This window comes from Nylanderia fulva, unplaced genomic scaffold, assembly GCF_048542155.1.
Source record: "Nylanderia fulva isolate GAGA-0341 unplaced genomic scaffold, ASM4854215v1 Scaffold906, whole genome shotgun sequence".
NCBI classification, from domain to species: domain Eukaryota; kingdom Metazoa; phylum Arthropoda; class Insecta; order Hymenoptera; family Formicidae; genus Nylanderia; species Nylanderia fulva.
The window spans coordinates 4,665-18,483 of NW_028191033.1; the positions used below are offsets into that span (position 1 = coordinate 4,665).

Consider the following 13,819-nt stretch of genomic DNA (forward strand, 5'->3'; position numbering starts at 1 on the left):
AGAACTCCGCTGGCACTACAGACGACGTTGGCACGATGACCGCGAGGCTTTCGGAAGGTTGCGACTCGAGCCATCAAAACATTTTATTTTGGTGCTCGGTACACGCCGCTTTCGATTGCCTTATATGGTCATTTTTCGATAATGTTTACGAGAACTACGGTTCCCTTTCCCTCGCGATCGGGTGGATCAAGGAGCTCGAAGCGAGGGAGGGGGGCTTTTCTCGAAATTTCTTTTCGCGACCAAAAGGGCCAGTCTGATACTGGCACGACGAGCGGTACCATGCGCGTCAATTATCGAGACAACGAGAAATATATCTTTGTACTTTCTTTTTTTTGTAATTTGTGTTTTCTGTGTCAGTTAACGACGGCACAGATTCGCGTGCCGTGAATAAAGACAAGTGACGTGTAAAGCATTCTTTTGAATCTCCACCCTCTAATCCGCGCAATCCACCGGCCGTCCTCCAACCGGCGAAAATTCGCACGGCGAGTCGCCAACATTTTTGGTCCTTCGAGCCGGATGGCGAGGGTGAGACAAAACTCTAAGACCTTTTCAGTGAATAACCGCTCGTTTAGTGCATCGTGCCTATAGTGCCGCGTACCGTGCCGCGCACCCTGCCGCGCCTATAGTGCCGCGTGCCGTGCCGCGCACCCTGCCGCGCCTATAGTGCCGCGTACCGTGCCGCGCACCTTGCCGCGCCCACAGTGCCGTGTACCGCACCCCGCACTTACCGGCTCTACGACCTCGGGCCACGATCAGCTGTGCGCGTCTTCTCTCTCTTTCTCGTTCTTTCTCTCTCTAATTCACGCGGTCTATCGCGCTTCGTAACGCGCTTGTCAATCTTGCCATCTCTTTTTTTTTGTAACGTTCTGCGATGGATCTCGCAATTAAAAAACAGATGAATACTGCCGGATATATTGAGCGCTTCTGGGACAATTTAATTAAAGTCGGCAAGGACAAAATGACACGCACGTATCTCACCACGCGCCTTGAGTTGCTCGAGTCATATTGGACGCGCTTCCTGGATGCGCACGATGCCATCCTCTCTTTCGAGAAAATAGACTCTTCGGATTATATGCGGCAGGACGTTTACGCGGTGACCGAGTATAATTACGTAGCCACGAAGTCGCGTATCACTTCCTTTATGCCGACGACGAGATCCGCGGACGGGCAAAGTGCCGCAAGTTCAGTGTTGCGCCAGATCCAGCTGCCGAAGATAAGCTTGCCGAGGTTTGACGGCGATCAGCTAGCCTGGGAAGGCTTCCGAGACCTCTTCAAGTCGCTGGTCCATGACGTGGAGGGACTCACTCCCTCGCAGAAGCTGCAGTATCTGAAGGCCAGCCTGAGCGGGGACGCGGAGGCCGCCGTCGCCAATATCGAAATCTCTTCCGACGGATACGCGCTGGCGTGGGATGAACTTGTGACGCGCTACGATAACCGGCGAGTCCTCTTGGCGACTCACATGCGCGTGATACTCTCTGCCGCGCCGGTAACCAAGCCGTCATCAGCGGAAATCAACCGCCTGATTAGCGCGGTCAACCGGGCTTCGCGCTCCTTCAGGGCAATGGGCCGCCCAGTGGAGCACTGGGACGACTGGTTCGTCCATATTCTGGTCGAGAAGCTGGATCCCGCCACCAGGCTATTATGGGAAAGCCATCGATTGAGTCGGGACTTTCCTAATTTCGAGGAGCTCAAGGCGTTCCTCCTCACGCGGGCTCATGCGTTGGATGCCTCTAATCTGCGGACGCCGATGACTTCCAGCTCCGCTTCGAAACAGAAGCGTACGGGCCGCAAGGACGACGTCGCGTCTCACGCCATGACCGCGAGTGACCACAAGGGCACGCCGTGCCCCCTGTGCAGGGAGCAACATCACATGCGCTCCTGCCCGAGATTCAAGACATACTCGACGGAGCAACGCCGCGAGCAAGTGCGCAAAAGGAAGGCCTGCTTCAACTGCTTGGGACAGGGTCACGCCGCCGGAGCTTGCCCTTCAATTCACCGCTGTTGCCACTGCCAGGAGAAGCATTATACGCTTCTGCACACAGAGCCGGAGACGACGCCACAACCTGCCGCTTGGGAAAAAACGGCATCAGACGACTCCGCCGACAAACTGAGTAACGTGGAGACGTCCAAGGTCTCCGCCTTGACCAGCTCTATCTCCACCACAGTGCTCCTCGCGACCGCGGTTATTCGAGTGTTTGGTGAATCGGGCCGATCGTTGACAGTGCGCGCTCTCCTGGACTCAGGATCGGAGGCGTCCTTCATCTCGGAACGCGTAGCCCAGCAGCTGAGACTACCCCGCCGACGAGTGAACGTGACGGTTTCCGGACTTCAGGGCGCGACGACCGGGCGAGTGACTCACGCAGTATCGATGGAGATCGGCACGGAGCGACCGCCAACAGTACGGATCACCCTGCCGAAGGCGCTGGTCCTGCCTCGGCTCACCGCCCTCACACCAGGAAAACACATTCCGAGAGGAGAATGGCCGCACCTGCGGGGCCTCATGCTTGCCGACCCGGCCTTCGACAAACCGGCGGCAGTCGACGCCGTCCTAGGCGCCGATATCTACGGCGTACTGCTCGACGGAGGAGTCAAGCGTGGACAGCCGGGGGAACCAGCCGCTCACTCTACCGTCTTCGGTTGGGTGCTGATGGGTTCCCTTATTGGACCCGCCGATCCTCTTCCAAGCCGAGTCGCCGTCCACCATACTACCACGCAGCCTGATCTTCACCAGGAACTCCGAAGGTTTTGGGAGCTCGAAGAGGTGGCCGCCCAGCCGATACTCACGCCAGAGGAGTCTCGTTGCGAGCGGCTGTTCGCTGAGACTCACACACGTGATGCTGAGGGAAGATACATCGTGCGGCTCCCTCGCAAGGAGCACCCGACGACGGCTCTTGGGTCTTCTCGCCACGGGGCCTTGCGAATGCTCCTCAGCACTGAGCGTCGTTTGACGCGCGATCCGTCGCTCAGGGAGCGATATCACGACTTCCTGACGACCTACGCCTCCTGCGGGCACATGGAACCGGCACCCCGCGGCGAGGCAATCGGCAAACCATACTACCTGCCGCACCATGCGGTGGTGAAGGCGTCAGACCCGGAAGGTAAAATCAGGGTCGTTTTCAACGCCTCCTTCCGGACCACCACGGGAGTCTCATTGAACGACGTGCTGATCCCGGGACCGAAGCTGCAGGCGGACCTATGGCTGGTCCTCACACGCTGGCGTCTACATCGATTCGCCTTCACGACGGACATCGTGAAGATGTTCAGACAGATCCGGGTGCATCCGCATGACCTTGACCTTCAGCGGATCTTATGGCGGGCGGATCTGGCGGCGTTGGTGCAAAACTACCGACTCACCACCGTCACCTATGGCACAGCCCCCGCGCCGTACCTGGCCATCAGAACCCTGCTACAGCTCGCGCAGGACGAGGGCCATCGATTCCCCCTGGGAGCAGCTGTACTCCGGGCCAACACCTACGTGGACGACATCCTCGCGGGAGCAAACTCGATGGAGGACGCGCTCGAACTCCAGCGGCAGACTGTGGCCCTTCCTCGCTGCCGGCGGCTTTCAACTCAGCAAGTGGGCAGGTACTCACACCGCGTTGTGTCCGGCCGTGGGCAGAGCCGAACGACTCATCTCTGGAGTGGACAGCGTGGGTGCCCTAGGAGTTCTCTGGGTCCCGGCGAACGACGAGTTTCACCTTCGAGCAGTCCCCGCGCTGTCGAAGGTCGGGAATCCAACCAAGCGCACCATCCTCTCAGCTGTAGCCAAACTTTTTGACCCGGCGGGCTGGGCGGCTCCCGTGATCATAGGCGCCAAGATCCTCATCCAGGACTTGTGGATGGCCGGGTTGGATTGGGACCAAACCATCCCGCCTCCATTGCGCGAGCGGTGGTCGCGCATTCTGGCTATGCTGCCAGACCTGGATCAGCTCAACATTCCGCGGTGGACAGGGACCTCGAACGAGCGCCTCGTGGAGCTCCACGGCTTCTCCGATGCCTCGGAAAGAGCGTACGCCGCTGCGGTGTACATCCGGGGTGTTGACTCCAACGGCATCCTGGTCTCCAACCTCTTGGTCGCGAAAACCAAAGTGGCCCCTGTGAAGCCAGTTTCTATGCCGCGACTGGAGCTGTGCGGTGCCCTGTTGACAGCACGCCTACTACGGAACACCAGCGATGGCCTAGGGGTGCCTCTCTCGCACCTATACGCCTGGACGGACGCCAAGGTCGTGTTGGCATGGCTGCGGGCTCATCCTTCCCGCTGGAAGCCATTTGTCGCCCATCGGGTTGCTGCGCTCCAAGAGACGGTGCCAGCCGAGCGCTGGCATTACGTCCCCACTTCAGAAAACCCGGCGGACGCTGCCACGCGAGGATTGACCCCGATCGAGCTGTCGCAACTTCGCTTGTGGTGGAAAGGACCGGGCTGGCTGGAACGACCCAAGGACACCTGGCCGGCGGACCGGGGTCAAGACATGGAGCTGTCAGAGGAGTGCCGAGCGCACGCGACAGCTACCGACGGAGGCGAGGGAGCGGTCAATGACCTTTTGTTACGCTTCTCCTCCCTTACCCGGTTGGTACGCATCACCGCATTCTGCCGTAGGTTACTTCACCGCGGGGCCCGACCGAGAACGACTCACCTGACCACCGCCGAACTGAACGACTGCAGGCTCAGTTGGCTGCGGATTGCGCAGGGACAGGACTTTGCGGGAGAGCTGGAGGCCCTCTCGCGCAATGCGCCCCTCCCGCGCCGATCACATCTCCTGGCGCTCAGACCCATCCTAGGACGGGATGGACTGATACGAGTCGGGGGGCGACTTGAACACTCGCCCCTGGCCTACAGCGAGAAGCACCCGATCGTACTGGCCAAGGGCAATCACTTGGCACTGCTGCTGGTCCGAGACGCGCATCTGCGCACTCTTCATGGCGGACATCAGTTGACTCGAAGCATCCTGGCACGGACGTACTGGATTATTCACGCCAGTTCGCTGATCCGCTCCGAGATTCACCGCTGCGTCCGATGCGCCCGCTTCAGAGGCGAAACGCTACAGCAGCAGATGGGTCAGCTCCCGGCTGATCGCGTCCGGACAGGACGTCCCTTCATATCCGCCGGCGTGGACTACGCAGGCCCTATCCAGCTACGAGCCTCGAAGGGTCGAGGTCAAAAATCCTTCAAAGGATACATCTGTTTATTCGTATGCCTGTCCACGAAAGCCGTGCATTTGGAGGCCGTATCAGACCTCACCACGGAAGCCTTTCTGGCGGCATTCCGGCGCTTCGTTGCACGGCGAGGCCACTGCGCACGTCTGGTCAGCGACCACGGAACCAACTTCCGAAGCGCCGATAGGGAGCTCCGCAAGATGTTTCGAGCAGCAGCGGAATTCGGCCAGGAGTGTCAAGCCCTCCTCGCCACCGATGGGGTCGAGTGGAACTTCATTCCCCCCGCAGCTCCGCACTTCGGGGGGCTATGGGAGGCAGGTGTCAAATCGACCAAGCACCACCTACGAAGAGTACTGGGGGACCAGCTTCTCACCTACGAGGAACTCTCGACGCTGCTCTGCCAGATCGAAGCCTGTCTCAACTCGAGGCCACTCTACCCACTGAGCGCGGATCCGACGGATTTTGCGGCGCTCACCCCCGGTCACTTTTTAATCGGGGAAGCTCCGATTAACGTGCCAGAGCCAACCACCTTGGAGGATCCGCCGAATCAGGTACAAACGCGATGGCGGCTTCTAACTAACATGCGTGACCATTTTTGGTACAGGTGGTCCCGAGAATATCTGCAGCACCTTCAGCAACTGGGCAAATGGAGGGACTGCAAGGCCAACCTCCAGCCAGGGACCTTGGTTCTGCTGAAGGACGAGCTGCGGCCGCCATCAAAGTGGGCCCTTGGGCGAGTTCACGAGGTGCATCCAGGGGTCGACGGCCTAGTTCGCGTTGTCAGCATCGACACGGCCACCTCCCGGCTCACGCGGCCGATCACGAAGATCTGCCCGCTCCCGGTCGCCCCGGACCTCTAATCCACAGGACCCCTGGGCCTCGAGCGAGCGTCGTACGGCGGGCGGCGAGGGTTTCTATTTCGTCCCCTGGACGAGGCGGGCGGAATGTTGGAGTGTCGGCAGAACTCCGCTGGCACTACAGACGACGTTGGCACGATGACCGCGAGGCTTTCGGAAGGTTGCGACTCGAGCCATCAAAACATTTTATTTTGGTGCTCGGTACACGCCGCTTTCGATTGCCTTATATGGTCATTTTTCGATAATGTTTACGAGAACTACGGTCCCCTTTCCCTCGCGATCGGGTGGATCGAGGAGCTCGAAGCGAGGGAGGGGGGCTTTTTTCGAAATTCCTTTTCGCGACCAAAAGGGCCAGTCTGATACTGGCACGACGAGCGGTACCATGCGCGTCAATTATCGAGACAACGAGAAATATATCTTTGTACTTTCTTTTTTTTGTAATTTGTGTTTTCTGTGTCAGTTAACGACGGCACAGATTCGCGTGCCGTGAATAAAGACAAGTGACGTGTAAAGCATTCTTTTGAATCTCCACCCTCTAATCCGCGCAATCCACCGGCCGTCCTCCAACCGGCGAAAATTCGCACGGCGAGTCGCTAACATAGAGATTTGATTTGAAATTCATACTAGCCCGTACAATGAAAAATAATTGCTCGTAATTCCAGAGTACCAATTTGTTAATGACTCAGAAAAATAACATGGCGGCCTGCTCTCAAAAAACGTTCGATGGGTAGAATAAATAATTGAAATAAGAGTTGTGAAAATTGTATAAATTAAAAACCTTCAATCTTTCTTTAGTAAAATTTCGAATTTTCGTATCAACTTCCGATTTGTGTTATACCGTATTTTCAGGGAGTAAGTTATTGATCAGAAAACTTTGCCTTGTTGCTCGAAACGGGTGTATATTAAGTAAAATTTATAAATGTACAGTTCTCAGGTCAACTACAATAAAGCTATACGCTTAAAAAGTTTACTGATTATTTGTCGTAATATACAATAAAAAATTACATATTAATTATTCAAGATACAAGTGAGAAATAAATATCATTAAAATATACAAAACAAATTTATCAATTTGACTCTGAAAAGTAAGTGACATGGTTCTCAAAGTGCAAGGTTTCATTTGACTTACAATTTTCTTCAGAAACACAGAAGAAAAAGGTATTTGTATATAGTTTTGTATATTCACTTCGTTGTGTGTGTAGAGCTTTTAAAAATACGTTGAATTCTTATTCTAATCTAATCTTCTTCTAATGTAATACTTTTCGTACTTCAAATGTTGTAGTAATTATTCTGTAAGAGCTTCGACATTATTTCTAAATGGACATCGAGAAACATCATAGTTTTTTGAGAGCAGGCCGCCATGTTATTTTTCTGAGTCATTAACAAATTGGTACTCTGGAATTACGAGCAATTATTTTTCATTGTACGGGCTAGTATGAATTTCAAATCAAATCTCTATAAACGACTATTATATTTTGTGCACTAAGAATAACATATCGCACTTATTTTCTAGAATCAAATTGTAATCAGTTTTACTTATATGTATGTATATTCAATGTGAACTTGCACCTTGAATAAAATATCACAGTTACTTTTCATGGTAATATATTATTACTAAATTTAGATAATATACACTTTACGTATGTTCACTTTGAACTGGCACCTTGAATAACATATCAGTTACTTTTCGTGATAATTTATTATTAGATCGTTTAAATTTTTAAAGGTTTAAATTTTTGAGTACCTTCTTTTGAACATGGCCTGACCTTTTCATTTTTATGATTTTTTTAGGATATGTTTATTTCCGTGAGCATTTCCCTACGTAGTTCTCGCATGCCTCTCATTATCTCACGTAGCATAGGGTTATCTATTCCGGCCTCCCTATAATTAGGAGTTTCGCGCACCTCGATTTCGTCAACGCGTCTATCTATGTATCGTCTGGTATCGCGGGGGTTAGTTGTTCCTATTTCGCTATTAGGGGGTGGTGCATGTACGTCGGCTTTTACCAGTCGAGTATTGTCGCGAGCTATTGTACCGTGTAGACGGTCAATCTCGCGGTCGATGGCACTCTCGGACACATCCATGCCACCGTTAGGCGGTGTTCGCAGCATGTCCTGATACTCGCTCGGATCGAAAATACTACTATCGTATGATGTAAGCAAGGATTCCCCGCGTTGTGACCCGTTGCTAGGAGTTCGTCTTACGCGTTCGTTACTTTTCTTTTCTTAATTTTTTAACGGTGTCGGTTTCCCCTTTTTCAAATAAACTTTCGTCAAAAATGTTAAACGGAAATTTGCGTTCGGCTTTCCCGTGAGTATATGATTCGGAGTCGCTCTCTCCTGAATAATATGCCTCTAATTTTATTCGCACTTTTTCGAGGTTTTCTAAGGTTATCGGTAGTGCTTTGATTGATCGGTCGGCTGAGTCGCTATGTAACCACGATTTATTTGCTATCGCTTGTCGGGGTGTTTCGCTTTCCTCCGACATTCATGCAGTTTATATATAAAAAGTTTGATTCGGACTTACATTAATACGGCTACCATTACTATCGCTCGCTCGCTGACGCTGCAGATCATTGCTCGGCAGTGTTGATACGGCTGGCGGTCCGGTGTTGTAAGGTGATCCGGCGGGTCGTTGTACGGTGCGATGCGTTGTCCGTGTTGTCGTAGGTCGCGTCCTTAGGTGATGGCCTACTTCCCGACGGCTGATGCGTTGTCCGTGTGTGTGTGTGTCTTCTTGTACGTACGGCACGCTGCTGCTTATACGTCGGCTTCTGTTTTGTTCGCTTCCCGTTCGATTATTAGGTTCGACGTGCCTGATTATTAATACTGCTGTATTTTTCAGGTCTTCCTCCGAGTAGTTCCTGACGGTCCTTCGGCGCAATCCCACCGCTGCCACCAATTTGTTGTGTGCCTCGGGAGAGACACCAGGGGGTCGCGCCAAATTGGGATGGGAATCCGGGGCGTCAGGACTTGTCGGGTGTTTGTAGAAAATGCACTACACTTTTCGTATTAAAATTTTTATTCAACTTCAACCACTTGGTTATTATTTATCACCAATAATACACTGAAGCTTTAACGAGTGTGCGGCACTGACTTTCTATTACTCCGCGTATCGCGCACAACTGCGAGTCGATGCTAAGTGCGCGCGCGGTTAGCGGGATCGTGGTTAGAGCGATTATTTGTGTCTGCGACTGAGCGAGTTGTCGCGTCTCTACTCTCTTTTTATATCGTTGTTTTTTGGAGTTTTCCCGATCGGAAGGGGTGCCTGGCAACAGGTTTCCCCGATCGAGAATCTAGGTGCAAGCGAAGCAGATTCAAAGTCCTTCTGCTTTGCTTGCACGTTGACCAATTTCTATTCCGCGTATATCTCGCATTGTATGCGTTTTTTAACGCGGTCAGTGTCTGTCGTAATTGCGGATGTAATACGAGTACCCATTTCTTAATATTAGTTACCTTTTAATAGTTATATCTATTGTATATCTTTGGGGGATATAACAAACCGTTAATACCGCGAAATTGATTTGCGCTCTGATCGACCAGTGAACACAATTTTTCTGGGACGCTACTACTTCTTATTAGGTTGACCGGTGATCCCGAATCAACCACCGCGCCGTCGGTATAATTAAAATCTGCGCCCTCATCCGCCGCTAAAATATCCACACTTACAATGTACGGTCCAGGAAGCGCGGCGGGCCGAACTGCGTCCGCCAACACGATCTCCGTCGATCCCGCCGTCGGACCCGCCACCGCCGGCCGTCCACGCCCAGGACACCCCGCCGCCAAGTGTCCCGACGCCCCGCAAACATAACACGCGCGACCCGTCGGCGGCCGCCCGCAACGTGCCGCGATATGGCCTACCTCACCGCAGCGGAAACACCGCGTCCGCTCTAATCCCGGTTGCCCGGCTCCACCATCCGCATCTGGCCTCACCCTGCCTCCCCGGCTCTCCGCCCGTCCCGGGCCCAACGCCGCTCCTAGTCCCTCGCCGACAGCGGGTCTCGCTCCTCCGGGCGGCCCCATCATCCTGTCTCTGCGCTCGAACACGATGCTCTCGAAGGCCTCCAGCAGTTCCGCTCCCGACCGGAACCTCATCAGACGCGCCTGGTTCCGCAATTGCACGTTCGTAATGCCCTCAATCACATGATCAAGAAGCTCGTCCTCAGCCACCGGGACACGATTAGCAAGAATCACCTTTTCGTGATAATAATTGCTAAATGGCTCGTCGCCCCTCCACATGCGAGCCTCAAATTTTCTCCGGAGCGTGATCCTCGCCGGACGCAAGTCGAACATTCGCGCCATTTCTTCCAGCAGCTCCTCCATTCCCAATGCAAGGTGTTCGGTTTTGGAGTAGAACCAGGTCAATGCCCATCCCTTCAAACGAGAGCCGATCAGGATCCTGGTAGCGCCTTCGTCAAGACGATAGGTGTCCCTGAGAAGTCCGAGCTGACTCCTCCACCTCCAAAACGTATTCTCACTTCCGTCGAATTCCGGCAACAACTCCTTGACACCCCTAAAACTTTCACCACCGGACGATCCCGCTGATGCCACCGAAGAGCCGCGAAACAGCTCTCTCTCCCTTTGAAAAAATGATCTCTCTCTCTCTCTCCCACAGATCCTTCTCTCTCCGCAAAAGATTTAACTCGGCGCGTTCTAAATTTCCGAGGAGAGCGGACGAGGCGCCCTCGTGCCCTCGCACCGCCGCATCCCGTCTCGCCGCAGTCCTCTCCAACGCGGTCTCCTCCGCAGCAAACTCCTCCGTGGAAGCATGTGTGGGAGGAATGCATGGAATGGGGAAGGGAAGAGAGCTGGCAGGAAATGGTGAAAGAGGTGCTAGGAGAGGAGGGAGAAGGGGAAATGTGGTTAAAAAGGTTAGAGAAAGCAAGAGGGAAAGGGGAAGGGAAGGATGGAAAAGGAGGGAAGGGGGAAGAGGGAGGACAAGAGTTGAGGGAAGAGAGAGAGGGGAAGAGTGGGTGTGAGAGAAGGAAGAGAGAGAGAGAGAGGGAATGAGTGAAAGAAGTGAGAAAGGATAGCAGTAACCGGAAGCGGAGGTCCCACATAGGTTAAGTAATACATAAGAATGCGAAAGTAGTAAATAAGAAGGCGTAGGATAAGAAAGGCTAGGGTAAAGAGGTCGTGTGTGTGGAAGAGTTGGTAGGAAGTAGATAGGGTAGAAATGCGAGAAAAGGCGTAGTAGGCGGCGAAGCGGAGCGGCGTAGCGTATCATTTATATATATAATTGTCTATATTAATTAGGTTTAAGTTATAGGTTAAGGATTGTATGTAAATGAACGCATAAAGGTTTGGAATCGCTCCTTTAAACAGGAAAAAAGCGCCTTGTAACCTCCAATTGGGGCAACAATAAACGTATCTAATCTAATCTATCATCAACAAGAAATATGTTAATGGCGAGTACTTATATATTGATATAATCTATAATTAAAAACAATATTAAATATTAAATTACTTAACAATTACTTAACAATTACTTAACAATTACTTAATTTTTTAACAGATTATTAATAATGGCGAAAAATTTCGCTGTCGTTACTTTTCCAAGCGATGGAAATAATGAAGAAGAAATTGTATCAGAAGTTCCATCTTTATGGCTTTCTTCCAATTTAAAAGAATGCTGGTGGCTGTTGGTAAAAAAATGTAAATACCTTTATTATAAAACAAATTCCACCTGTTATTGATGATCCTAAATGGGAATCTTATCCCATTAAATTTCATGGATATTATGGTAAGTTATATTTTATTGTAGAATTTATGAAATTGTTTTTTTAATATTTTTAAAAAATAATGTAATTTCTAAATACGATTTTGTCTCAATTTAGATTTATTAGAAGAAGCTAGACAGAGAGCAACAAACTATTCTTCAAATAAGGAAAGCAATATAAATGAAATAAAGAAGTCCGCACAAGACAGTTGAATAAAACTGTTTCTCACGATGAGTCAGAATCTGATTCTGATGACTCACGTTTAGTTATACCAAATCCACCAAATCTTACTGTAAATACAAATGCCTCGCAATCAATTAACAAAAGTCAATCTATCGCAACTGTTATTAATTCATCAGTTGTCAGCAATGATATTGACCTGGAGATTCTTGATGGAATTTTAGTATCACTTAAAAGTAATTTTTATTTTTAAATTCTTTAATTCAATTTACTTATATTATTTTCATAATATAAGTTTTTTTATTACAGTTATTACAGTTATTATTATTGTTTATTATGTGAATAATCTAATATTTCTTTAATGTTAATTTTTAGGTATACAGGATGTACATACGTTAATATCAGATGGATTCGAAAAAATGGAAGGTATTGTATTTATTTTTGTCTTATAATCTTATTGTCTTATAATATACTTTATATCTATTTTTGGCACTGTTTATTCAATACTATTAATTTTTCAGGTCATTTTAAGAATATATATACAGCTATAACTACAGTTACATTAGGAATACAAGAATGAATACTAAATGTTCATTTAACAAATATAGAAAAACAAAATAATCAACATAAATCCAAAGCATCTGTCACGGATACATCAAATATACATCAATTTTTTCCATTTAAAAATATAAATGAAGTAACAGCTTTTGAAAACCGTTTATCAGAAAATGTAGATGAGTACAACAAATTTCATCTAAATAGAACAATAGAAATTGTATTTTTGGTATGTTTTATTTCTAAAGATGCTGTATATATCTCGCATAGGCGGAAGGTCCGCCAAGGAAAATTTAATTCGCATATACCTTTATTTTCCAATGAAGTTGCCAAAGAATCATATTGGAAAGGATTACAAAATCATTTTAAAATTAGTAGCTTAAAGTATATATTAATGGGAATACTAGGTAAAATATATTTTTATATTTATTTTTATAAACAAGTTTATAAAATAAAATTTAATTTAGTGTATTGTAATATTTCAGCAACAATTTCCGGTCAACATCAATTCACAAGCAAAGAATTTGAAGATGTCACAAAAGAATGGTTTCGCCAAGGTGGTCAGAGGCTTAGCAGACAAAAAGATTCCGAAGAAACAAATCCGCAAGTCATTTAAATGTTTCAGATGCTTATGATTTATTTTCATTATAATTTTTTTCTATAGTAGCTAGAGTCTATTAATATAACAAAAATATTTTTCTTTTCCTAATTTTTTATTGAATAATTAATACTTAAGTTTTTAAATTTTTGTGTTCTAAATTCATATAGTCTGCACTGTTTCTTTTCATTATGAGTTTTTATATATATATATGTTATTCAAAAGTATCAATAAATGATGCTTACTAAGTCTGCTAATTCTCTTAAAAAAAATATTTAATTCAAGTAATGACGTTATATATATATATATCAACTTTTTGAAATAAACAGCATTTTCAGGCCTTTTTAAAAAACCTCACATTTATTGTCGGTATTGGTAATACCCACAGGAAAGTTACAAGGTCGGACTTACACTTTGTGTGTGTACATGTGTGTGTGTGTATGTGTGTAAGATGTGTGTGTGTGTGTGTGTGTGTATGTGTGGAAAGGGTATGAGTGAGTATGTGTGGGATGTGTGTGAGCGTGTATGGAGTGTGTGAATGTGTGTGGAGTGTGTGTGAGTATGTGGAATGTGTATAGGATATGTGTTTGTATAGGGTGCGCGCGAGTGTATGTGTATGTGTGAGTGTGTGTGTGGAATGTGTATATATGAATAAGGTATGTATGGGGTATGTATGAGTGTGATGGTGTGTGCATGTGTGGGGTGTGTGTGAGTGTGTATATGAAGTGTGACTGTGTATGGAGTGTGTATCAGATA

The 13,819-nt window shown here is 48.7% G+C and overlaps 2 protein-coding genes and 1 pseudogene across 2 annotated transcripts; all 3 read left to right on the forward strand.

The window, feature by feature from the left end:
• The first annotated feature begins 871 nt into the window (after nt 1-871).
• Nucleotides 872-3,288, forward strand: LOC146719643 (uncharacterized). The gene is made up of 2 exons (XM_085489904.1): nt 872-3,098; nt 3,188-3,288. The coding sequence occupies exons 1-2, from the start codon at nt 872-874 to the stop codon at nt 3,286-3,288; spliced, it is 2,328 nt and encodes a 775-aa protein (XP_085346030.1).
• On the forward strand, nt 3,285-6,014 carry LOC114940747 (uncharacterized). The gene has a single exon (XM_029315497.2). The coding sequence runs from the start codon at nt 3,285-3,287 to the stop codon at nt 6,012-6,014; it is 2,730 nt and encodes a 909-aa protein (XP_029171330.2).
• Nucleotides 6,015-11,535: 5,521 nt separating this feature from the next.
• Nucleotides 11,536-13,081, forward strand: LOC114930939 (uncharacterized; annotated as a pseudogene).
• Nucleotides 13,082-13,819: the final 738 nt, after the last annotated feature.